The 24,571-nt window shown below is 46.2% G+C and overlaps 1 protein-coding gene across 1 annotated transcript in view; it reads right to left on the bottom strand.

Annotated features, from left to right (window-relative positions):
- LOC138299137 (putative leucine-rich repeat-containing protein DDB_G0290503) overlaps positions 1 to 17,424 on the bottom strand; it is a 149,403-nt gene extending 131,979 nt beyond the window's left edge. Inside the window, exon 1 of the mRNA XM_069237187.1 lies at positions 17,053 to 17,424. Within this exon, the coding sequence (XP_069093288.1) occupies positions 17,053 to 17,233 (181 nt within the window). The 5' untranslated portion in view covers positions 17,234 to 17,424. The remainder of the gene's footprint in view (positions 1 to 17,052) is intronic.
- Positions 17,425 to 24,571: the final 7,147 nt, after the last annotated feature.

Here is a 24,571-nt window from a genome sequence, read left to right as displayed (position 1 = left end):
CTACAGGGAGGACTCCTCGGCGACTGCGACCCTGTGAGTAGCCAGAGTTGACCCCCCTGAGCCCCCCCAGCGACGCCTGCAGAGGGAATCCAGAGGCTCCCCCTGACCGCGACTGCCTGCTTCTAAGAACCCGATGCCTGGTAAAGACACTGCACTCGCAGCCCCCAGGACCTGAAGGATCCGACCTCCAGTGCAGGAGCGACCCCCAGGTGGCTCTCTCCCTTGCCCAGGTGGTGGCTACCCCAAGGAGCCCCCCTCTTGCCTGCCTGCTTTGCTGAAGAGACCCCTGGGTCTCCCATTGAACTCCATTGCAAACCCAACGCCTGTTTACACTCTGCACCCGGCCGCCCCCGTGCCGCTGAGGGTGTACTTTTTGTGTTGACTTGTGTCCCCCCGGTGCCCTACAAAACCCCCCTGGTCTGCCCTCCGAAGTCGCGGGTACCTACCTGCTGGCAGACTGGAACCGGGACACCCCCTTCTCCATTGAAGCCTATGCGTTTTGGGCACCACTTTGACCTCTGCACCTGACCGGCCCTGAGCTGCTGGTGTGGTAACTTTGGGGTTGCTCTGAACCCCCAACGGTGGGCTACCTTGGACCCAACTTTGAACCCTGTAGGTGGTTTACTTACCTGCAAAACTAACAACTACTTACCTCCCCCAGGAACTGTTGAAATTTGCACTGTCTAGTTTTAAAATAGCTTATTGCCATTTTTGCCAAAACTGTACATGCTATTTTGCTGATTTAAAGTTCCTATGATACCTGAGTGAAATACCTTTCATTTAAAGTATTGATTGTAAATCATGAACCTGTGGTTCTTAAAATAAACTAAGAAAATATATTTTTCTATATAAAAAACCTATTGGCCTGGAATTGTCTTTGAGTGTGTGTTCCTCATTTATTGCCTGCTTGTGTACAACAAATGCTTAACACTACCCTCTGTTAAGCCTACTGCTCGACCACACTACCACAAAATAGAGCATTAGAATTATCTCTTTTTGCCACTGTCTTACCTCTAAAGGGAACCCTTGGACTCTGTGCATGCTAATTCTTACTTTGAAATAGTACATACAGAGCCAACTTCCTACAGATGGGGAAGATGGTGCACTACTCATGCCCTGTGCTTTTCACTGAGATGAGGAAGATGGTGCACTGCTCATGCCCTGTACTCTGCAGTGTGATGGAGAAGATGGTGCACTGCTCATGCCCTATGGTCTGCAGTGTTATGGAGAAGATGGTGCACTGCTCATGCCCTGTCTTCTGCAGTGGGATGGAGAAGATGATGCACTGCTCATGTCCTGAGCTCTGCACTGAGATGGCGAAGGTGGTGCACTGCTCATGTCCTGTGCTCTGCAGTGAGATGGAAAAGACGGTACTCTGCTCATACCCTGAGCGCTGCAGTGTTAGATGGGGAAGGTGGTAACTACTCATGCCCTGTGTTCTAAAGTGAGATGGAGAAGATGGTGCACTGCTCATGCCCTGTGCTCTGCAGTGTTAGATGGAGAAGATGGTGCACTGCTCATGCCCTGTGCTCTGCACTGAGATGGAGAAGATGGTGCACTGCTCATGCCCTGTGTTCTGCAGTGTGAGGTGGAGAAGGCAGCAAACAGCTTATGCCCTGGGCCACTGGAATTATGCAGTTGTGAAGCCGCTGCATTTTTCATATCAGTATGGATCCCTCTCATTTGCCACATAATCCATTATCTTTAGATTTTACCCCAAAAAATGTTTTCCGCCTCAAACAGATCAAAAGTTATTTAAAACGCAGCAACACATGTTGCATCACAGCAGAAGACCTTTTGCAAATGTTGACTGTTCACCTTTCTGTTGCTTATTGCTATGTTGAATGTTAAGCTGGTATTAATGAGGTGCAGCCTTTGCCCAGGCAGGGTAAACAAGTGTAAACATGATAAAATAATAAAGTAATACCATCAGAAAATGTGCCACATTATACCACATACATTGCCTTTTGTTGCTGCATGATTTTGTCATTCTCGCCTCATAATTTGTTCCTCTCCTGCCACATAATTCCAGTGACCCTGCTGCTGCCGTGTTCTCTGCATTGTGACATGGAGAAGACTCTACACGTCTCATGCCCTGTGGGCTGCAGTGTTAGATGGGGACCAGAGTGCTCTGGTGCGGAAAGCTGTATTGCCAGGCAGTCCGGATTGAGTGATGGGACTGATGATTGTGGATTATAGATGAACACACAGAGGCTTGTCATCTGGTGTGAGAACCAGTGGAGGCTGAGAAGCTGTTCTTCCAACTGAGGGCACTAGACAGACAGTGCTGTCCTGAGGAGACCTGTGGGTTAGCTCCACCAGAGTTGAAATGTCAACAGTTCACCTGCACATGGTTATCATTCACACTTAAGTCAAGACTATAATTGGGGATACCGGTTTTCTGGTACTCTTGTTTAACATTTCCATCTGTATTTATCAATATTTATTTTTTGGCCATCTTTTTGGTATTTATCCATATTTATTTTGTGCTTTGAGAATGAATGGAGCCATAAAATGCTATATTTCCACATTTCTTTAATTCTTAGAAATGCACTCATATGTGGATGCCTGCTGTGTTTTAACAAATTAAGCAACATATAACAAAACACTACACCCACAGGTGCATATTAGCGTAATAATACAAATGTATGTTAACATACGCCTGTATTTAAGGAATTCTCATCATGTTTTTCAACTCCCCATGCTGTTTATATGTGCAGCCTGGAATTCATGAAAGACAGTATGAAGAGTCTCTTTTCAATATTTTTTTACGTTTAAAAATAAATACGGATAGGAAACACATTGTTTTCTGTCTGTATTTATCTGTAAAAATCAGTAAAAACAGAAAACTGGGAGCCTTAACTATAATGTATTCATGTTGATTCTGTGGTGCACAATGTGCGGATACCATGTGTTGTTTGTGTAATTATTTCTATATATATGTAAATATGTATGAGGCACTGAGCACTTTATGAGCCTTGCGCCATCTGCACTTACAGGCTGTAGCGCAAGGTATCATGCTTCGTACTAGCACTTAGCCCTGATTTGCATTGGACACGCTGCACTGTGCTCTATAGTCAAGGTGACCAAGCGTCCCGGATTTGCCAGGACAGTCCCGGTTTTTCACCAGCTGTCCCAGCCGATTTTGGGATATTTAGCTCGTGTCCCAGTTTTTGGAGAGGGTCGACTGAAAATGGCGGGAGGTGCCTTATTATGTTTTCCGAAGCAGGGATAGTTAGCAGCTGTTTCGAGAATGCAATTTAATTGACAGGCATGATACTGGCTTTAAAAAATGCATTTTATTTATGTTCTTAGTGCCTCTGCTGTCATTCTATGCTGATAAGCGCTGTTATTCTGCGTATTCGGGTGAAATAAAATTGGAGTCCCTTTTCTATTTTCAAGGAATGTCCCGGTTTTTTACTTTAAAATTCTGGACACCCTAACTATAGTGTATTCAAACAGACTGTACCACACAAGTACTAGTGATCTTTGTGATTTGCACACTAATAAAGGCGTCTAAGGAAATGCTGAGTACCTGTAGGGCAGGTTTTACTCCAAGTACTCCATGTCTCACAATGCTGGATGTGATACCCTGGAAAGAAGCCTTTAGGCTGCCACAGCTTAGCCCTCTGTAAAACTGACTTCCCCAATTCACACTGATCATGATAACGATTAGACACGTATATTGCACATGGCAGCTCAATAGAGTGTCCCGGCATGGAAGCCAACAGGTCAAGAGGAAGACTGACATTTAACACTTATTAAAGAACCATGTTTTCAACAGTTTCTTAAAAGCTGATTGACAAGACATGGTCTGCAATCCTAGCGGGAGCTTATTCCAGCCGTCGCCCCTAGGAAAGCAGCCAATCTGCTGCCAGTTCTGATCTCTAGGAAACAGTGCCAGTGATCTATTAGCTGATCTCAAGTTGCACAAGGGGCTCTGAAAGCTGAATCTGGATCTCAGATATTTGGACCCAGATAGATAGAGGACCTCATGTGTCAGCACCAGCGCTCTGAGCATGATTCTTTTCCTAACCGGCAGCCAGTGCAACTCAGCAGGTATGGAGAGATGTTCAGTCTCACCGGCAGGTGGAGAAGGAGGCGAGCTGCCGCGTTTTGCACCATCTGAAGTTTTTCCCGGAGATACTCAGGCAGGCCCAAATAAAGTGCATTGCCATAGTCCAACCTTGATGTTAGCAAAGTCTGGATGAGTGATTTTTTAGCCGAGACAGACAGAAGATAAATACTTTTTTGCTTTATTAGAGAGCGCAGAATCCCAAAGCATGTGCCTACCACAGCTTTAATTTGTGGCTTAAAGGATAACCGGTCTTCAAATCTCAACCCTAGGCTCATCACAGTACCATCCTGAAGGCCAGCGGGGGGCATTGTTGGGCCAAAAGGATTGTCAGCAATAGGATGGTAGATCACCAAACACAAGAATTTCTGTCTTCTCTACACTTGAGCTGATGTTCTGCCATCCAATGAAATACTGCTGTTAGACATATTTTGATCAGGTTCATAGGGAGATCACTGCCCATATTACAAAAGAACAAAAGCTGAGTGTCATCAGCATAGGATATAACTTTGGCTCGTAGAGATTCCGCAACTCGGGGTAGAGGGGTCAGATAAATATTGATGAGGGCAGGGCTCAACACCCAACCCTGGTGGACCATGACTGACAGTTCTCGAGACTCAGATGAGTAAGGTAAAATCCAAATCTGTTGTCTGCATCTCTCTAGGAAAGAGGACAGACATTTCAAGGCCTGACCCGTGGTTCCCACCTACAGCAGTCTCTCCAGGAGGCCGCATGGGGGACCGTGTCAAAGGCTGCTGATAGGTCCAGTATTACCAACACCACCTTTCTCCCCACATCAAGTGTGCCTTTGATGTGTTCACTGACCTCCAGGAGTGCTGTCTCAGTGCTGTACTTGGGTCTAAACCCTGACTGACGGGGGTGTAGCAGTTTATTAGATTCAAAATAACTGGAAAGTTGTAGATTCACATGTTTTTCGAGAATCTTGGAAAAATCTGGAAGCAGAGAGATTGACCTATAGTTTGATGGGGCCTCCAGATCTGCAGAATGTTTCTTTAAAAGAGGTAGAATTTTAGCTTGTTTTCCAGATATTAGGAACCCAAGCCGACTCAAGTGAGGAGTTTAGTACCTTACTTACTAAGGGGCTAATTACAGGAGCTGCTGACACACACACTCAGGGTGGACACGGGTCTGGTCCCAGGAGAATGACCAACAGACCACTAGGATCACAACACATCCCCAGGGCAGGTACAGGAAAACAGACCTGTGACAGGAAAAACAGGCCAAGGCACAGAAGTAATGTGCACTGTAGAGTATGTGTGGGCAGGCAGCCTATCCCTGCTTAGGGGAGTAATTCATTTTAGCACTTCCAGTCTAATAACAACCCCCAGTATCCCCAGGAAGTACCTCCCTGGGAAGTAACTCCCATTAGTACTTCCATTCCAGTAACACCACTCCTCCATTCCCAGTCTGCCCCTTCCTTTGGAAATAACTGCTGTCAGTGTTTCCAGGATAGTAACACCTCTCCACAGCCCCATCTAATCCCTACCTGGGAAGTAACTACTCTTAGTACTTCAGTGACAGTAAAACCCCTCCACAGCCCCTGCCTATTGTTTCCTCTGGAAGTAAATGCTGTTAGTACTTTCCTGACAGTAACACTTCTCCACAGCCCCTGCCTATTGTTTCCTCTGGAAGTTTCTCTTCTTAGTACTTCCGTGAGAGTAACACCCCTGCACAGCCTCAGCCTGCCCCTTCTACCTCCTGTTGGTAGTTCCATTGGCATAGCCTTTGTGTGCTTATGTACACCCACTGCATCGCATATATTACTATATTCATGTGCCTGAGTGCAGAAATTCAAGCAGTGTTTAGTATTGATTTCACTTGTATAATGTATAACATTTGCTTTATTGTAGTTTGATAGCACATCAATTATTTAAATTTATGTATTCATATGACATACAATTTTTTGAATGTCCAACAAATTCTTACATTTCACATTATCAAAAGGCCTTCCCTTTTCAAAATAATCAGAACAGTGTACTTAAGCCTGGTACAGACAAGTATAAGGCAGGGAGGAATCTTCCCCTTCCTGGGAGAGTTGGTACATGTCAGCGGAACTGGAACGTTCAGTGCTAAAACAGATTAACAAGGGCTAGGGAGGTTGGCTTTGTGGCCAAACACGGCAGACGCATTTTAGAAACACTCCATCTCTAGCTCACAATATCCTGCATTAGCCACCGTACAATTTCTGAGAGATTGCTGGCTACACAGTTCCGCTTGCTTATCTTGTTGAATCCCGTAGAGAAGTTCTGGGCTCCTTAATTAAAGCTGTAGGGGCTGGTAAGGGTGAGACACAGACAGCCATGCCTGTCCACTGGGGCTAAGGGACCACGCCCCCACCGTTTGCCCCTCAAGAAGAGTGTCTGTCAGGCTGATCAAAGGTCAGCCTGACAGACACTCTTCTGGCTCAGGTCAGGCAGCCATGAACTAGACATGCGCTAAATGCACAGGCTGCCCGAGTTGAACTTTTCTGGGTTGAGGATGTCACAGCTCCTGTGGGCGTGACGTCCTTAGGTCAGCAAAGGTACTCGGGTCCCTCCCCCTCGGTGACGAGGGGTAGTGTCACTCATTGCCTCAGACCTGGGTGCTTCAGCTTTAAGTCCTGAAGCTCCCAGGGTCGAGTGTCAATCAGCGACACATCGTCACAGAGCGGGGTGGAGTCAGCAGTCTCACTGACCCATCCCACTCTGTGACAGTTGGAACTGCTGCCTTCCCTCATTGGCTGACCTAAGGCAGCAGTCGCAGCCCTCCTGGCAGCCTGGGTGACCACCTGCCCCTAATTTTCACGGACTGTCCGTAAATTAGCCCTACCATCCGTTGTCTGTGATGATTGGCTTAACCAATGGCATTTGTCCCTAACTTTAGCCTTTCAGCTAAAGAGCAAATGTAATTAGGACAATTCAGTGTCCCCAGCTGAATTGAAAGGCAGGGAGTCTCCTGTGCTCTGATCTGGAGGTAGGGTAGGCACATAAGAAACGGGTCTTCCTGCCACGGTGCCTCCTTCCTGAAAGAAATGCAAATGTGCACAACTGGTAAATCTGCAAATGTAAAGGGGCTTAGAAACCTGTATTGAAGCTTTCTGATGGCAAATATATTTTCTTTTAAAGAGGTATCGTATGGGTGTTCCAAGCTGAACTGTAGAGTGTGTGGTTTTAATGAACAGTTATAAAACATGTTTGCACTAGGTATAATCTGTATATTATTGAAATCTATATTTTAAAAGCACTTTTTTTCTTTAACCTAAATATATATATATATGCACATTTTGTGGGAGCCTATATTATGTTGTGTGTAATGCATCTTTTAAATAATGACTTACACATTCACAGTGCTTTCAGGGACCTCTGGACCTCAGAGTACTAACAGACATTGGCAAAGCCAATAGGTCTCATCTATGCACAAGTTATTGGCTTTTCCAATGTGTCTTACCCATGCAATACACCAGAGTGGCTGCTGTTCAGCATGGCTAAAGTTAGTGGCATAGAGGGGAATGGTGCAGAGTGGAGTAGAGTGTTGTAGAGGGGAGAGGAAGAGAGTATTGTCTATTGGAGTGGCATACTGTGGAGTCGTATAGAGTGGCATACAGTAGAGTTGGCTGGTGTAGAGTGCATTGGCGTAGTGTTGTAGAATATAGTGGTAGTGGTGTAGAGTGAAGTGGCATTGAGTGTAGCGGCATAGAATTCAGCGACGTGCAATAAGTGTCGTAGAATGCAGAGGTATAGATTAGAGTGGTGCATAGTAGAGTGCAATGGTGCAGAGTGGAGTGGTGCAGAGTAGAGTGGCACAGACTGCAGTGGCACAGAGTCAAGTAGAGTCCCATACAATAGTGTATAGTGCAGTGGTGTAGAGTGCAGAGTGGACTTGAGTGGCATAGAGTGCAGTTGTGTAGAATGGTTTAAAGTAGCACAGAGTGGTGCAGTGCATAGGAGAGTATAGTGTTGTACGTGCAGTGGCATTGAGTGGAGTGGTGCAGAGTAGAGTGGCATAGAGTGCAGCGGTGTAGAGTGTATTGACATATAATGCAGTAGTACATAGTAGAGTGTTGTAGAGTACAGTGACAGAGAGTGCAGAGTAGAGTGTCATAGAGAGCAGTGGAGTAGAGTGGCATAGACAGCAGTGGCATAGAGTACAGTGGTGCAGAGTAGAGTGCAATGGCATACAGTGTAGTTGTTTAGAGTGCAGTGGCATAGAGTGGGGTAGGGTAGAGTGGCATAAAGTGCAGTGGAGTAGAGTGGGGTGCAATAGACTTGCAGAGAGTGCAGTAGTGTAGTGTTGTGTATAGTGCAGTAGTGTAGTGTTGTGTATAGTGCAGTGGTGTAGAGTGCAGAGCAGACTCGAGTAGCATAGAGTGTCGTGGTGTAGAGTGGTGCAGAGTAGAGTAGCGTAGAATGGTGCAGTGCAGGGTATAGTCATGTAGAGTGCAGTGGCGTAGGGTGGATTGATGCAGAGTAGAGTGGCATAGAGTGCAGTGACGCATCATGCAGTGTTGCAGAGTGGCACAGAGTGGAGCTGTGCAGAGTAGATTGGTGTGGCCTAGACTGGAGTAGCGTGCAGTGGCGCAGAGCGCAGTCATGTAGAGTGGTGTAGAGTGCATTGTCATAGAGTAGAGTGGTACAGAGTGGAGAGACGTAGCATGAAGTGGCATAGAGTGCAGTGGCATAGAGTGGAGTGGTTCAGAGTGGAGTAGAGTGCAGTGTCCCAGAGTGCAGTTGTGTAAAGTGGAGTGGTGGATAGTAGAGTGGAGTGGAGTATGCATAGTGTGGTAGTACACTGCCATTACAGGCAACACATTTTTCATTGAAATGACCATTACATTGGCACAGACATACAGTTTTACTAATAAAACCATACAGTGCAAAGATGAAAATGTGTGGAAATTGCCTCACCTAGTGTAATGATTTGTTTTATTCATATTAAGGTATTTGTTTCCAGCACAGTTCAGAATTAACAAAAATGTGCTTCATTTGTGTTCCTAATTCTAAAATATTCTAAAATCCTTGCACAGTTCATTTAAATGTTGCCATGTGATAGAAAACAACTCTTCCCTACCCCCAGTTTCCAGCAAGATTGAAGACAAGATTTACAGGCCTGTTTACAGAAAGGGAGCACTCGGAAGGATGCTGTAAATACGGTTTAGGCAAGGGAGGGAACAAGCTCAAGCTCAACAGCTTGAAACAAATAAAGCCAGCAAATTGAAAGCAACGAAGTGTGAGTTACAAACAACAAAGCCAATGGCAAGCAACAGGCAGAATGTATTCCCAGGGAAACTATCTGAATGTACTTAAAGTGGCAGCTGTGGGATACTTTGTGGGGAAAGTCCACTATTTTAGCCAACTCCGTATCTTGCAGAGGTTTGGCCACATCAGTCTCCCAGGTAGTACGGCAAGAAGCCCTGGAGTGATCTCCGTGTTACAGGAAAGGTCCGTACACACATCTTATCAGTTTGCCGCCAGTCCTTATGGTGTAGATCTTTTGGCACACCTCATGTGGGGTTAGTGCTAAGTGGCGGACATGAAATAGGGCATTTAATGATTGTTTAAGGTATTTGTAAGTAAGGAGTTGACCTGGGTGAAGATGGTAGTCTACCACAAGGGTTTGGAAATCTAGTAGATCACCATCCACAAACAAATCCCCCAATTAAAAGACTCCTGCAGCATGCCACTGACAGAGTTGCTCTGAGCACAGCCGTCCTGTGTGAGTGGGAAGGCTTAGCAAAGATAGAGCAGGAGCATAGGGTTTCTTCGTGTCAGTGGGTTTACAGGTTCTAGCAAGGCAAGAGAAAGCTGTCAGGATAACCCCAGATGGTGTTCCATAGAATTGTCAGTAGGAAACAATGAGTAGTGCAGTAAGCCCTCCTTAAAGTCTTTAGGGATAAACACCATCTTATGCAGGGGGTGGCCAGACAGCCAGCGAGCCACCAGTTGGAGCTGTACAGCTAAATAATAGCCTTCTAAGTAAGGGAGGCCTAATCCACCCCCAGTCACAAGAAGCTTTAGAGTAGAAAGAGCTACGCGACAGTGCCCCAGTGACCAAATCTGATGTGTGGCATGTCTAAAGAAGCAATGAGGCATGAGCACAGGAAGTTTAGCAAAATAATACAATAATTGGGTAGCATCTCCACTAGTGCCACCTGGCAGATATCCATTGTGTGGATCAGTGGGCAAATGGTAGATATTAACCCCTAGGTATTGAAAGGTAACTGGTTCCCAGTTCAGTCTGAGGTCTAATTGTATATAAAGGGAAAAACAGTACCATATGTTAAAGAAAGTTGTAAAAGCCGTCTCTGCCGACTTATAACGCGGGCCATCGGATACATTGGAAGGCGGGATGAAGGCATGAGGTATGTGACTGTGTAGCACTGGTAATGGCCTGCTGCTGGGGTTGCTGCCGGTCCCGTCTGCACTAGAGGTGCAGTGGATGAGGAGCCCTCTGGCTGGGATCAAAGGACGAAACTCAGCAGGCCTGGGGGATGGAGACCAAGGTCGCGCCCACACCAAGGTGAGTGGCGGGGTCCCAATTCCCTGCTGGACTGAGACACAGACACCAAGAAAACTTGGGTCCTGATTTAAGAGGGCCTAGCGCCACTTAAGCGCCGCCTCAGCGTCACTTTGTTTATGCTAAGGCAGCGCTAAGGTGGTCTTTTCCCCACACCATATTTACAAAGTGGAACAATGCATGCATTGCACCACTTTGTAACACTTTGCACCACATTATACCTGCACCAGGCATAATGTATGCAAAGGCGGCGTTCCCCAGTTAGAGGGGTGAATAAATGGTGCAAAGAAATCTAAGAGATTTATTTGCTTCATTTTGTTTTGGCACTTTTAACACCTTCTCAGAGCAGGCATAAAAAGGGGGGTCCCCATTGTTTACAATGGGCCCCTATTTACTGTTCAGGGTTAGCGCAAAAAGTTTGAACAGTACATCAATTGCTTCCTACCCTGCGCCATGGAGTGCGGTATTATATAAATGGCGCACACATGGTGGCGGTAGGGGGGCGCAAGGGACCGCAAGAAAAGTGATACTACATGCAATGTAGCACCACTTTTCATAAATCTGCCCCTTGGTCTATATGACTGTGATGGCACCTGTAGCTTGCCAGTCACTTTTGCTGCCACCAGACCCGCTGTGTGTGCTGTAAGCATGCCTGCAGATCCGGTGCTGATCTGGTGCTACACCAAACCACCCAGGGAGAGAGCAACAATATCTGCAGCGGCTCAGACTCAGCCTTTACGAGACTGGAGAGGACCCTGCAGCACCTGAATACCAGCTGATCCTGGCTGGGCTGACAAGGGGATCATTAAAAACATGCTCACAAATTATATAGATTTGATCAATGTTGTGTACATACACAGAAACATTTTATTTTTATACTGAACATCATAGCATCAGAGAAGACAATTCAGTACTGGCGCATATAAGTAAATCAATATTTTTTACTCCACAAGTCAAATGATATACAAAGTGCATCAACAAAAAGAGGTTTTACACAAATTCCAGCATCCCACACCCTAGTGACCCAAAGAGAGCCCCCCATTCAAGTCCATGAGTAGGGCCAGAAGTGCTGTTGATCCACTCTCACTAGACGACAGATCAGCCGGGACCAAAACCCTTTATAGAATTATCTGTGTAATATCAAAAAGTGAGGGCTTGTGGTGCAATACACAAACTAAAGTGTTACGCAGGAATGGGCACTGTCTCATTCTATGCATGTACTTTTATTGGGATGAAAATATAAAACAATGACAAACTGGCATATTATCCTTTTTCGCTCATGGCCATTTCCTTTTGTTGAATGCTAGTGCGCACAAACGCTTGTTATGTGCTTTGTTTTTATAGGCTCTCTTTTTAAAACTTAATAAAATAATTAGGAAAAATAAAGGGCTACAAGGGAGGGGCTGATTGATAAAGACTGGTGCCATAATGCAATGCAATGAGCTGAAATACCGTCACCATGTTGCAATTCTTTTTAATATTTTCCTTATTAATTGCTTTCATTGCCACTATATTCTTTGTTTTCAGAGTTACATCTATACATATTACTTGCAATAAATTAGGATATTGATTTTAATTAAGTCTTCAAATATATCTATACTGTGGATTCTTGAGTGTGTCCATCCAATGTGAAGGGAGTTTAGGATCTCACTACACCTCTCCACAAACCCAGCTTGTCCCTACTTTGGGAAATAACTCCTATTGGTCATTCAATTATAATAAAACATCCCCCTATCCCCAACCACCCCTCCCCTTGGAATTAACTCTTGCTAGTGCTTCAATGACAGGAACACCTCATCACATTCCCCCACAGCCCCCAGCCTGTCCATCCTTTGGGAAGTAACTTCTATTACTACTTTCAATCTAGCAATGCCAGCAATGCCTCTCCGTAGCCCTAGCTTGTACCTCCCCATGGAAATACCTCCTCTTAGCACTTCCATTGTAAGTAACATCTCTCCACATCCACAGCCTGTCCCTCACCCGGGAAATAACTCCTGTTAGTATTACAATGATAGCAACACCTCTCCACAGTCTCAGGTGTTTCCCCCTTTGGGAAGTAACTCCTATAAGTATTTTCAATCTAGCAACACCTCTCCGTGTCGCTTTGGAGAAGAATGGTTGTGCAAACTTTAAGGAGAAATTAGCAGTTTTGTTTGGGCCTCAACGGGGGTCCGCATTGAGTGGAAAAAGTTGAGACGAGGGCGAGAGAAAGGTGGGCTGGCTTTATCAGATATACAGTATTATGCGTGGGCCTTCTTTCTGAAGAATTCAAGGGAGTCGATGGAGGAGCCTGGGGAGTCTGAGAAAGGACAAATCTTTAAAGCTATGATGAAAATAAACAATGTATCCCAGGAAGGCATTGTAAATAATTTTGGTAATCCTACATTTTTCAAAAAAATAAAATTTAAGGTGCTTTCGGACTCCGTAAAAATCTGGTGAAGTGTGAGGAAAGCCACTGAGTTAGCATACTACAGCAAGTATGCGCCAAAATTGAGTTCTCCAGGCTCCCCTGAATGGACGAGGGACAAGTTGGCTCTTCCGTTGAGGGAGACAGTTTTTTTGGATTGGGGCGCTTACTTAAGGATGGTAGTTTGGTCACTTTCGAGTCCCTCAGCAGGGAAATGGGGGGCAATCTTTCAAGGTTTAAATACCTTCAAATAACCAGCTGGCTGCAACATGTAAAGGAGAAGGTAGGGGTCTCGAATGATCTGGAGGAATTTCTACACCTAAGTTCCAACCCCAAGAAAGGAGGTCACACAATTGTACTGGCTGTTGGTAGAGGTCGTGGACGGAGAGTTCACCCTTCCGAGGGAGATCTGGGGAGATGATTTGCCAGGACAGCAAATAAGAGATCAATGGCAAGTTTCTAACACTCTTCTATACAATACAGTTCAGCCTACGTCTTTAAGAAGAAATCATCTGTTTTCAATCCATAGGGCCTACTGGACTCCCACTAAGTTATCCAAGATGGGGCATGGAACTACAATGGCGTGTAAGAAGTCCGAGATGCCTAAGGCAGATGACCTGCATATGTTTTTGAGGTGCCCCCAGATTACCTGTTTATGGAAGGAGGTGAAGGAGGTAATAGAGGAAGTTTTCTCTATGGATTGTCAGGTAAGCCCCTGTTTAGTGATTTTTGGATCTTTGCAGAATCAGAACCAGCTGATAACTAAAGGGGACTCTGCAAAATTACTCTTTTATATGATTCTGTTTGCCAGATGTGAAATCTGTAAGAAATGGGTGAGCTCTCGCCCCCGACAACACAGGAATGGAGGGAGGCACTTCTCGATAATTTAAATATAGATGTTAAGGGGGGAGCAAGGACGCAGGAATTCTGGACCCCTTTGAGAGTGTGGCTGGATAGAGCCGAATAGCAGGTAACTGGTATTTGTTAAGCGGCCCGGTATTGTCCTATGGTTATACTGCTTACTGACACTTAAGGTTCTCTCAGTGGTCTCAAAGCAGCTCACAATCATGAACTCGTCTCTAACCCGAGACAGGACCCTCTCGCCGGAGAGCGGTATGGAGTGGAGGGTGGTTTCCCTGCAGTCTAAGGGCTTCCCCCGTTGAGTTAGATTGTGATGGTAAATGAGGACAAAATAAAGAAAAGAACACCTCTCCGTATCCCAAGCCTATCCCTCCCCAGGGAAGTACCTCCTGTTACTGCTTCTATGATAGTCACACCTCTGCACATCCACAGCCTTTCTCTCACCAGGTTTATAAAAAATACTTATTTTGCATGATCACCCTAAAGTTTTGGACTGATGCTGCTGGTTTTTCTGACTCTGCCAGTGCACTTAGGCCTGCTAACCAGACCTTTTAAGGTCCAGTGCCAGGGCTCTGATCCTTAAAAGGTATATATCTGATTGGTTTGCCCACCATTATAAAAGTTAACTTTCCTATAAGTATTATAAGTATTAGTATATAGTACGGGGTAGCCAAAGTCTGTAAGTTAAAGTGTCCCTTGTGCACTGCAGCACTTATTGTGCCACAACAGGAGTGACAAAGCTAAGCCAGACTCCCAGTCTGCCAGTTCTGACTGGCAGAGCAGTTTTTGAGCTGCTAACTTTATTTTGCTATTTAAATTAATGACAAACACCAGGCCCTCCTTTGTAATATACATAAGTCACACCTAAGGGAGGCCTATCGAGCTCAAAAGCAGGGTGCTGTATATTACAAGTAAGAGCATGGGCTTTCATGACGGTAAAAAACCCAAATTGTCATTTTTGCTGCAGAAAGGCTAGTAGCCCTAATGATGTCTATAGGGTTACACTCTGACATCCCAGCACTTCTGAATGGTACTACTAAAGTTGGTACTTCAAGTTATCAAAATATTAATTACTTTAAACCTGACTTGATGCCCAAGAGGAGTGTAAAGTAACTTTGAAGTAAATGACAACTTTAGAAAGTTGCCACTCTTTTGCCCAATTTTTCCATGATAATTTACGGTCGCTGGCAATGAAACAGCCTTCTGCCCTCCTGGGGAGATGTGTGAATAACTCCCAGGGTAGAACGCAAAAGTCCTGCGGTTGGGAGAGGTGTTACTTCTCCCTCACAGGAAGGTCAAACAGGGTGTGAGCCAAAAGGTGAGCTTCAAAGGAGAAGCTGCATTTGAATGGCAAACAGTGGACACATACGAGACGGCTGCTCTGTTGTCCTGGTAGACAGGCTGGCGTCAGGGACAGAGAAGAAGAAACAGTTGCCAAGCCAGTTTTCCCATTGGCATGTAGCCTTCAGGTAGCTAGCCACACCTCTAGGGTGGGATGCCAAGCTCCATACACTGAGAGAGGGGCTCTACCATCTTGGGAGTGGGCAGAATATTGGACTCTGGGCTACACTTTGCAGTAAGTTTTCATCAGGCGGTAGGGAACCTGGTAACCCCCTGGCTAGAAGTCACACCATCCCCTGTTGGCATGGTGTGGAAGTAAACATAGCACCCAGACCTCAAATCACATCTGCACTGGAGAGAGGCTCAAAGAACTGTCCTGCTGTTCCCTGGACCCGGCAAAGAAAGGCTGCACAGAAGAATGGGCAGCACATGCTGGTCCTTGGGCTACCAAAAAGAGGACTGCGCATGTGGTGCTCTGCTCAAAGAAAAGTCCTCCCCTAGCCTCGGACAGAGGAAATGACTTCAAATCAGTTGGCTGACCTACCTGTTACAGCTGCAGGACCACAAAAGCTGAAGAAGCCTGCCTTGGTGGGTTGGTAACTACAATCACTTGATTGCCACTGGCCACCGATTTGCAGCCTGGGAAACCTAGTGTCAATGCTCAAAAGTTGCACCAGAGTCCACTGCACCCAGGAGAGTCTTTGGACTTCGGTTTGGTTGCCTAGGACAGACACTTGCCTCAATTAAAAGGAACTACTAGTTTCGCTGTACCTGAAGACCAGTAGGCCAGTGGCAACTGTTTTTGGGTGGGCTTCGTGAGGTATCTACCCCTATGGCCAAATTCACCTCACCATGTTCGTGGACTGAGGAGAGACCCCAGACAGACCTGCGTCCACTGATGCAGCATCCTCAGCATCCTGGATTTCTTGCATCAGGACCACTTCATTGATGTCTGTGGTGGTTTGCCCATAGAGCCTAGAACTGGACTGAAGATTGCTTTAACTGGAAGGTGACTGTTCTGCCAAGCCTTCCATGATGGTAACATGTTTGTACAGCCCTGGTCAGAGCCTCCAATCAGAAGTAACTTCTGTTAGTACTTCCATGATAGTAACACCTCTCCATTACCCCAGCCTGTCCCTCATAATTCCTGCTAGTGTCTCCATGATAGTAACAGATCTCCCCGTCATGCCTCTCCCTGGGGAAGTAACTACTTTTAGTTCTTCAGTTCTAGTACCACCTCTCCACAGCCCAGGCCTGTTTCGTCCTCAAAAAGTAACCCTGTTAGTATTTCCATGAAAACACTTATCCAAATTCCCATCCTTTAGATCCCCAGGAAAGTGACTCTTGTTAGTAATTCCATTCTAGTTCCATCTCTGCAAAGCATCAGCCTGTCCCTTCCTTGAGAAAACAGTAGTTAGTACTTCCACGACAGTAACACCTTTCCAAAGCCCATTCTGGCCCCCCAAGAGAGGTAATAACTGTTATCCCTTCCCTGAAAGAAACGCCTCTCTACAGCCCTCCCTGCCCCCTCCTGTGGAAGTAACTCCTGTTAGCAATTTCATGATAATAACAACACTTTACAGCCCCACTTGTGCCTAACCATAGAAATAATTCCTGTTAGTGCTTCCGGTCTAGTAACATTTCCCGCATCCTCAGCCTGTCTCTCCTAACTCCTGTTATTTCTTCCAAGATAATCACACCTCTCCACGGGCTTAGCCTGTCCTGCATAACTTCGGTTACTAATAACTCCTGTTAATAGTGCCATTATAATGACATCTCGCCACAGCCCCAGCCTGTCCTCTGTGGAAACACCCCCCGCTGCAAGAACACTGGAGTGAACCATTCACTGCCTCACCTGGGTTCACGGCGGGCCTCGTCCTGTCTGTAGCTGTCATCAAAGCCAGTGCTCCCACTCCGTTCCCGGCTTCACCACCGTCGCCGGGAGTGATCTTGTGCACATCTCTCCTGTCCTTTCCCCGAGCCGCCCTCTGCCATGGAAGTCCATGCATGTTCTTCGGGGTTTTCACTGCCTCCATCCCACCCGTCTGCTCGGATAGAAGTCTGGGGGGCTGCTGGCGATGGGCCGGAGTCGCGGATCATGGGGGGCTCGGGGAGGAATGTGTGTCCCTCTCAGTAGGTTGGTCAGGGTGCGCGTGGGTGACGTGGACGGCCGCACAAGGGGCGCATTATAACTTCTTTGACTGGGCACGGCCCCCAGGCGGTGTGTTTGCCTTTTGCCTCAGCCAGACAGCCAGGTTGTGCGAGTGGAAAGCTACTGGCGGGCCGGCCCGACTCACACATCATGAGCAATACGTGCCTGTCAGTTTAATTTACATATGGAAATTACCTTTTTAATAATTATAAAGCCATGTTTCCGATTCACAAAACGTGTCTTTGTTCTGGTGAAAAGGTTTGTCAGACACTTCTAGTGAGTGTGAATCTGACAAGGACGGGAGTGAGCGTGTCTGGAGGTTTTTGGGGGCATACAAACGTCTGCGGGTGTCCCCACACCTTTCCACACCCCGGAAAAGGGCTGGCACTTACTCCTGTGAGGGTGAAGTGATGGGAAGGGAACATCCCCAACGTAGGTGACGGTGTAAGTGAATGCAGTTCCCTAAGGAGAATATACGCACTGTGTGGACAACTCAATGTTAGAAACAAGTTTCAAAGGTTAATTGCACTCATGCGACATTTACTCACGTGCAAAGGCACATTTACATACACAGAAATATCTCTACCTTATCATAAACGGGAATCCGCAGAGGTTTTCCAGGAGTACCACTGGGAACCTGATAGAATTTACTTCAAACGTAGGAGAAAACCCTGATAGTAAATTTCAGTTTATGGTGGTCTTGTTTTGTAGTGACTCGGGCCCTCAAAGTGTTCCTCCTTTCCTCTGGGAGGCGCTCCAACGCCTCGAATCTCAGCAGAGTAAAGTAATTCCCCCAGTTAGATCTCGGTGCAAAATGTTGCCGTGGTAATTACTTTAGTGTGCAGTATTACCCCCGGATTGTTCCTTCCAATGGAAAACATGGAAAATCTCTTGAAATATAAATCGGAACCACGAATGCTGGAACCACGCATGCCTAAATAATGCGAGCGGACCAACGACCACGTTCTTACCACGAATGCCTTAATAACGATTTTACGTTGTAAAGGCATTCCTGGTAAAGGCATGCGTGGAATGGCATGTGTCGTTCCAAGATGCGACCCACCCCGTCCCTAAAACAATCGTACCTCAACCCCCAACCCTAAAAACAATTCTACCCTTACCCCACTAGCCCGATGCCCACCCCTAAAACTTAAACTACCCGCTCCTAAAACTTAAACTACCTCCCTAAAATTACTGCGACCCTCCACCCCACAAAAACTAAAAAAAAAACACCCCAAAACTACCGCAACCCCCCCACCTCCCTAAAACCTAAACTACCCTGACCCCCAACCCGCCCCTAAAAACTAAAAATACCCTGACCCTCCACCCCTAAAACTACCGCAACCCCACCCCCTAAAACCTAAACTACTCCGACCAACCACCCGCCCCTAAAACTACCCCTAAAAATACCCTGACCCACCACCCCTAAAACTACCGCTACCCCACCTAAAACCTAAACTATCCCAACCATCCACCCGCCCATTAAAAAACTGAAAATACCCCAACCCCCACGCCAAAAACTACCATGACCCCCACTCCCTAAAACCTAAATTACCCTGATCCCCAACCCTAAAACTACCCCTAAAAACCAAAACTACCCGACCCGCCACTCAACCCCTAAAACTACTGCAACCCCCCTAAAATCTAAACTACCCTGACTCCCCACCCCTAAAAACTAAAAACACCACAACCCCCCACCCTGCCCCTAAAACGGCCCTAGCCCCACTTGCCTGACCACGGCCTCCTCAGACGCCGACTCCCTTCTTCTGTGCCTCAACCACGCATGTGCGTTGTTCAGCAGGTGCATGGTTAAGGCACAGATGAACAAAGTCGTGGTTAACAAAATCATTGTTCCGCTTTCATTGTTCACGACTTCGTTCTTCCAGAATCGTGGTTCAGGATGTTTCCCAATCTCTTAAGGTAACATGGTTACCAATTGATTCCCCATGTTACAATTTTTTCTAAACAATAGTCTTTTGCTGGTAGTGATCAATAATTGAATTACTGCAAACAGTTGCAGTAATTGCACTGCTGTTTAAATATGCAAATGGCGTCAAAAGATCATGGTGAACATGTCACTTCGCATATCTTCTGCACCTTCATTTCATGCAGAGATCTGGCCTGGGACCAGGGTTCAATTCCCGCCTCGGCGGGTCTTGGGCTCAATTTTCTCGGACCTGATAATTCTCGCCTCGGTGCCTAATCTAATTCATGGGTCCCACTCTGTAACTCTGGGCAATAGCTTGCTTAATCTCCACAACGGCCCCAACAGCGCTGGGATGCCTGGCTTCACCTTGGAGGTTGCCCAGGAGTGGGCACCTCACAGGGAAAAGCCAGGAGGGGTTCTACAGCGGTATGCGTACAGCGCCTTGAGACCCTAACGGGTGAGTAGTGCGCTATACAAGTACAAAGTTTACAGTTTACAGTTTAATTTCCCCACAAGGCTTTGGATCAGGGTGTCGGCCATCTAGTGGGCAGAACAAGGAGAACTGACCCTTAACAAACGTTTGACTGCAAGGAGTACAGGGAGGTGCCCTTTGCTATGTCCAGGAACACTAAGTAGGGCATTCCAGTTTCATCAATAAGGTATGAGCGGCAGGCCTCATCAACAACATTCATATATATTCACAAACCATCCAACATAAAAACTAGAAAGTTAGGGATCTGTAACAAGCATTAACCTGAAGAAGCCCTTTCCCCCTATGGGGCACTTAAACAGGCCGAAACGTACTGATATGAAGATGTATGAACCACTGTTTTCAGTAAACATCCCAACATAACTGTTTTTAACTATACTATGGGTGCTCAAAAACAGTGGTGCTCATGGAAGGGAAAAGGGGTGGGGCCACGCAGCATGTGGCAGGGGGAACAACAAAAAAAATATATATATACATATAATTCTTTTTTTTTTAACTTACCTTATGTGCTGCTCCGCTCCTCTTCTCCACTGCAGACGCAGGCTCCAGCCTGCTCAGCGTCCAATCCTAACGCTGCTTTCATGCTTCTGGCAGCATGAAAGCAGCGTTAGGATTGGACCGAGCGCCCAGCCAGGGCGCTCCGAGGCAGAGTCGAAATCTCTGCCTGCTGTCTCCGACCCGGCAATGCAGTGCTGTGTTGGAGAGAGCCTAGTGTGCATGTGTGTTTGGCCGGCCATAGACGGCCGGCCAAACATACATGCGCACTGAGGGGGAGTGCTGTGCACTCCCCCTCAGTCCCATACATCACCTGTGGCCCGCCCCTTTTACAAATAGTTTATTATTGTTTTCTTGTTATAGTTTTGCAGCTGCTCCTGCTGGCGGGGGTAACTACAGCAGAGGAGCCACCCCTGCTCAAAAAATTAAGAGAATTACACTCTCTGTATACCCTAAGTTATTTTTCGACTCTGGACCCTAGCTCCTATCCAGAGTACTTTTTATCAAGAACTCTCACAATGGGCTGAGTTCCTCAAGGTGGTACTTACCTACTTTGATGGGAATAGGACACTGATGATGAAGCATGCCATGATAATGTTAGTGAGATGTCCTCTTCCAATATCTCTATCCCATTTTACATCAAAGCTTACTCCTTCATGTTTTATTCTCTGAGGCTTTAGATAAGTGCTCTGTGTTAAGTACAGCCAGGCTTTGCATATTTAATAGGGATGGTGGTAGTACTGTGCGAGGAGGATGATGGCTCCCGCAAGACCGCTGCTTTAGGAGAAACAAATGATCAGCTCAAGGGAGGAAGTATAAATTAATGGCTCAACACAAACAGGGAAATCTTGGAAAGTTCTGGGTGCACTCAAAGGATGGCAGTAACCTCATGATCAGAGCAACGTGAGAAGGTATATGAAGTGAGGCAAACATTGAAACAGAGATTCTGCAGATGTTGGAGCAGATGTTGTTTTATGTTCACCCTTAAAGTTTGGTTTCCAGTGTTAATTACATAACTCGAAGTGGAATTCATTTTGGATACCCGCAGCTGTGGCATAAATGTTTTTTTAACACAAGGGAAACCCAGTAATCACTAGGGACCTGAGGCAATTAGCAGAACAAGGAACATAGGGCCAGATGTAGCAAAGGGTTTTTCCCATTCTGTGTCAATGGGAAAATGTGTTCGTACATATGGCCCATAGTTCCCTAGCTCAAGGAATATGCAGAAATTATGTGCAGTCAAATGACAAGTTTAATCAATAAGCAATGTCACAAAACTAGTGCAGTCAGTGCCAGTGCAGGACAATGTAGTTGGTGCTCCTTCATAAGTAACACACACGTGATAAACATGATCATCTTGTGCGTCGAAACAGCACAGCCCGTCAATACAAACCATATACTGAAAAGTGGGTCTGGGGTATAATCAGTCTGTGGCGTTTCGATCCTCAACAAATACCAGGGTCACCATCAGGACTTTCACATCCATCATGAGCCCGAGACCATAGCAGGCACTGAGAAGCGCAACAGCTCTCCCGCAGACTCCCGTGGGGAAAGAACTTGTCAGTTTAGCCTTCAATTCCAAAATGGGTGTCAGAAGCCGGGGGTGGTCGTGTGGGACTGTTTGTGAGTGCTTGTGGGTGGAATCACCACCAGGCAAGCAGAGGCCAGGGCGGACTGAAACAGGCTATCGGAGCGGGAGCAATGAAGTTAGCCCAAGCAGGAGCAACGTTTGATGACTACAACCATTAACACGTGGCACGTGATGGGGACGAGGATAGCTTCCTCAGACAGTGGAAGTGTATTGCTTGCATTCCTGTGGCTTGAGGGTGGAGATACAGACAATGACGTGAACATAGGCAGTGAGTGCTACTCTTGGCAATCCCATGAGCCTTGTTAGTGAGCGGGTGTCCCGAGCACTGCCGTTCGGTCGATGGCAGGGGTGAAGGATGGGACTGTAGTATCTGTGGTACAAGGTGAGGTAGTAGGCCAGGCCTGATCTTTGTCTGTCCGTCCAACAACAAACAATACCTTTGTAAGCTGCATGTAACAAAAACCTCAGATCAATTCCAAAAGCCCTCAGCTTCATCCCTTATGCTTCAATCCCTTTTGCTGCATCTCGCATGCACCAACCGCTCCGTCACCACCTCCCATATGCAACAGCTACTCTACGAGTATCCTGCACGCAAGGGGACTTCGCTCCTCAGGCAATAAACCCTTCACCCGTATTCTGCATGCAAAACAATCTGTATCGGATCACACATGTAACACATGCTGTCATGTCCCACATGCATCAGATTTCTTTTGCATCCCAATGAGATACAAACTTCTGAGACATACTCCAGGCAAGAAAAAATCTACACCGAATACCAAGACAAGAAAACCACGGATTCATTCTATATAGGAAAAACGCCCTACATGGTTTTCAAATGAAAAATGTACCTTTCAGTGTCTCACGTGTAACTTCTCAGAAAAACGCTGTTGGGATGGGACACACCTTAGACGCTTCTGGAGGTGTAAAAAACTCACACCATCCATATATAATTGAGCAGTAGGCAAATTGCGCAGCCTTGACCCAAAAACCTGACGTGCCGCCATCTTTTTGTGCCTTCTAGTTAGGTTCCATTTTTACGACTGATAAAAGGGAGGACATGTTTGATGACGTATGAAGGGTCAGGCTTGGCTCCTTTGGTGACCAGTCAGTGACGTCATCTCTTCCACCCTTAATGGTCCAGTCCGCGTCCTTTCCTGCTGAGATGGAAGTCATGCCATACAGTATTAATCCGAGTTCACCTTCGTCCTGATGAAGAACCACTCTGATTTTTTAGCGGTGTCAAAACATGGTGGCACCCTCTACAAACGACACGTTTAATACTTAAGCCATTGAAAAACAGATATCTGTGCAATTATAGGAGGAATGTGTACAGTGTAGTGACTCTATGCAATATTGAAATGACAACGAAAACCTGATCCAGCAGCTGTGCAGTGAGAATCCCCAACTTATGTCCAGTTTTCAAATGCATACAAAACTAGTTTTACCCTCATAGAGCGACCACGGTTACCCTCACTCAGTCACAAATGGGTATTTGGGCTCAAATTGGGATTGTAACTGGTGTGCAAATAAGTAATTGATCCAGTGGTTATTCCTTGCATGACTAAGTGTGGAAATTAAATTCAGAATTTCAAACACTGCAAATGACCATGTAGGATGATTTGCGATATTACCGCAGTATCTACAACTACGACCCGCAGGGCTCAGGATGGGGAGGCAATGTTACCATGGAAACATTGTGCCCGAGATGTTGGCGTTTCCCCAAGATGTGGCATTACACGATAGTACCGCGATTCTTGGAATATTGGCCTATGTTTTCAAGCTCGTGCACTATGAACAGGCTGCAGTCTAGTGTTTATGTAAAAGGCAGCTAATTAGAAAAGCACTCACTATTACCGCTACTTCCATGGCTATTTCTTCCCCTGCTGTAGATTTGGAAACTGGCCAGTCAGATATTCAATGTCCCTTCTCTGGAGACTGCGGTGACGTGGAAAAATACACAAGGAGTGTTGGCTGGACACACCAGCACCCTCATCCCTCTTCTAATCACCAGTACTTAGGAGGACAGACATATGAGAGTTCAGAGTCTAGAACCAAAATGTGATATTTTGTCTAAACATATGATTTGATCAGTGCTTAATTTGGAAATAAAAATGTGCCAGTGCTCAAAGCCTTCCTCTGAAAATCGCGGCTGCTGCAATTAAATGTGCGAGCACTGAATACTGAGGTAGCGTAACCCTGAAGCCATCTCGGCCTCTTCAATCCATTTACAGCCACTCCCTGCCCCTTCTGATCACTCTTGCAGCTTTCTGCTTTATCCCTTTGTGATGCTTTTTCGTTTATCTCTACCTCCGTCTTTCCCATCTGTGTCTTTTGCTCGCAGTTATTGCCTGGTGCAGAAAAATAAGTGCCGGCCCTCAGAATTAAGTGGCGGTGCGCCGCACCGGAAACTACCAGCTCAAATTAAGCACTGGATTTGATGTGTGGGACTTTGTTGACGTCAAGACGGTCGTGTGGCTGCGCAGAGATGAGATTTCTTTCTATTCCCTGCGACTCTGAGGTTAAACTCGTACCACTAACGAAATACACCTTTATCCAGACCAGTTTGTAGTGCACCTCCATATCTGTTCGCTTTGACCTGCAGCTCCTTGAAGCTCCGAAGCAAGCTAGCGCTTTGTAAATTGCAGAATTGGCTCAGAGGATTCTCTTGTTCAACCCTTGTTTGCTTGATTCTTGCGTGAGTTCCCAGTTTAGTAATTTG

Source organism: Pleurodeles waltl, chromosome 6 (genome assembly GCF_031143425.1).
Source record: "Pleurodeles waltl isolate 20211129_DDA chromosome 6, aPleWal1.hap1.20221129, whole genome shotgun sequence".
NCBI lineage: Eukaryota > Metazoa > Chordata > Amphibia > Caudata > Salamandridae > Pleurodeles > Pleurodeles waltl.
The sequence above is the reverse complement of the archived record's forward strand: the minus strand, read 5'-3'. Positions and strand labels throughout refer to the sequence as shown.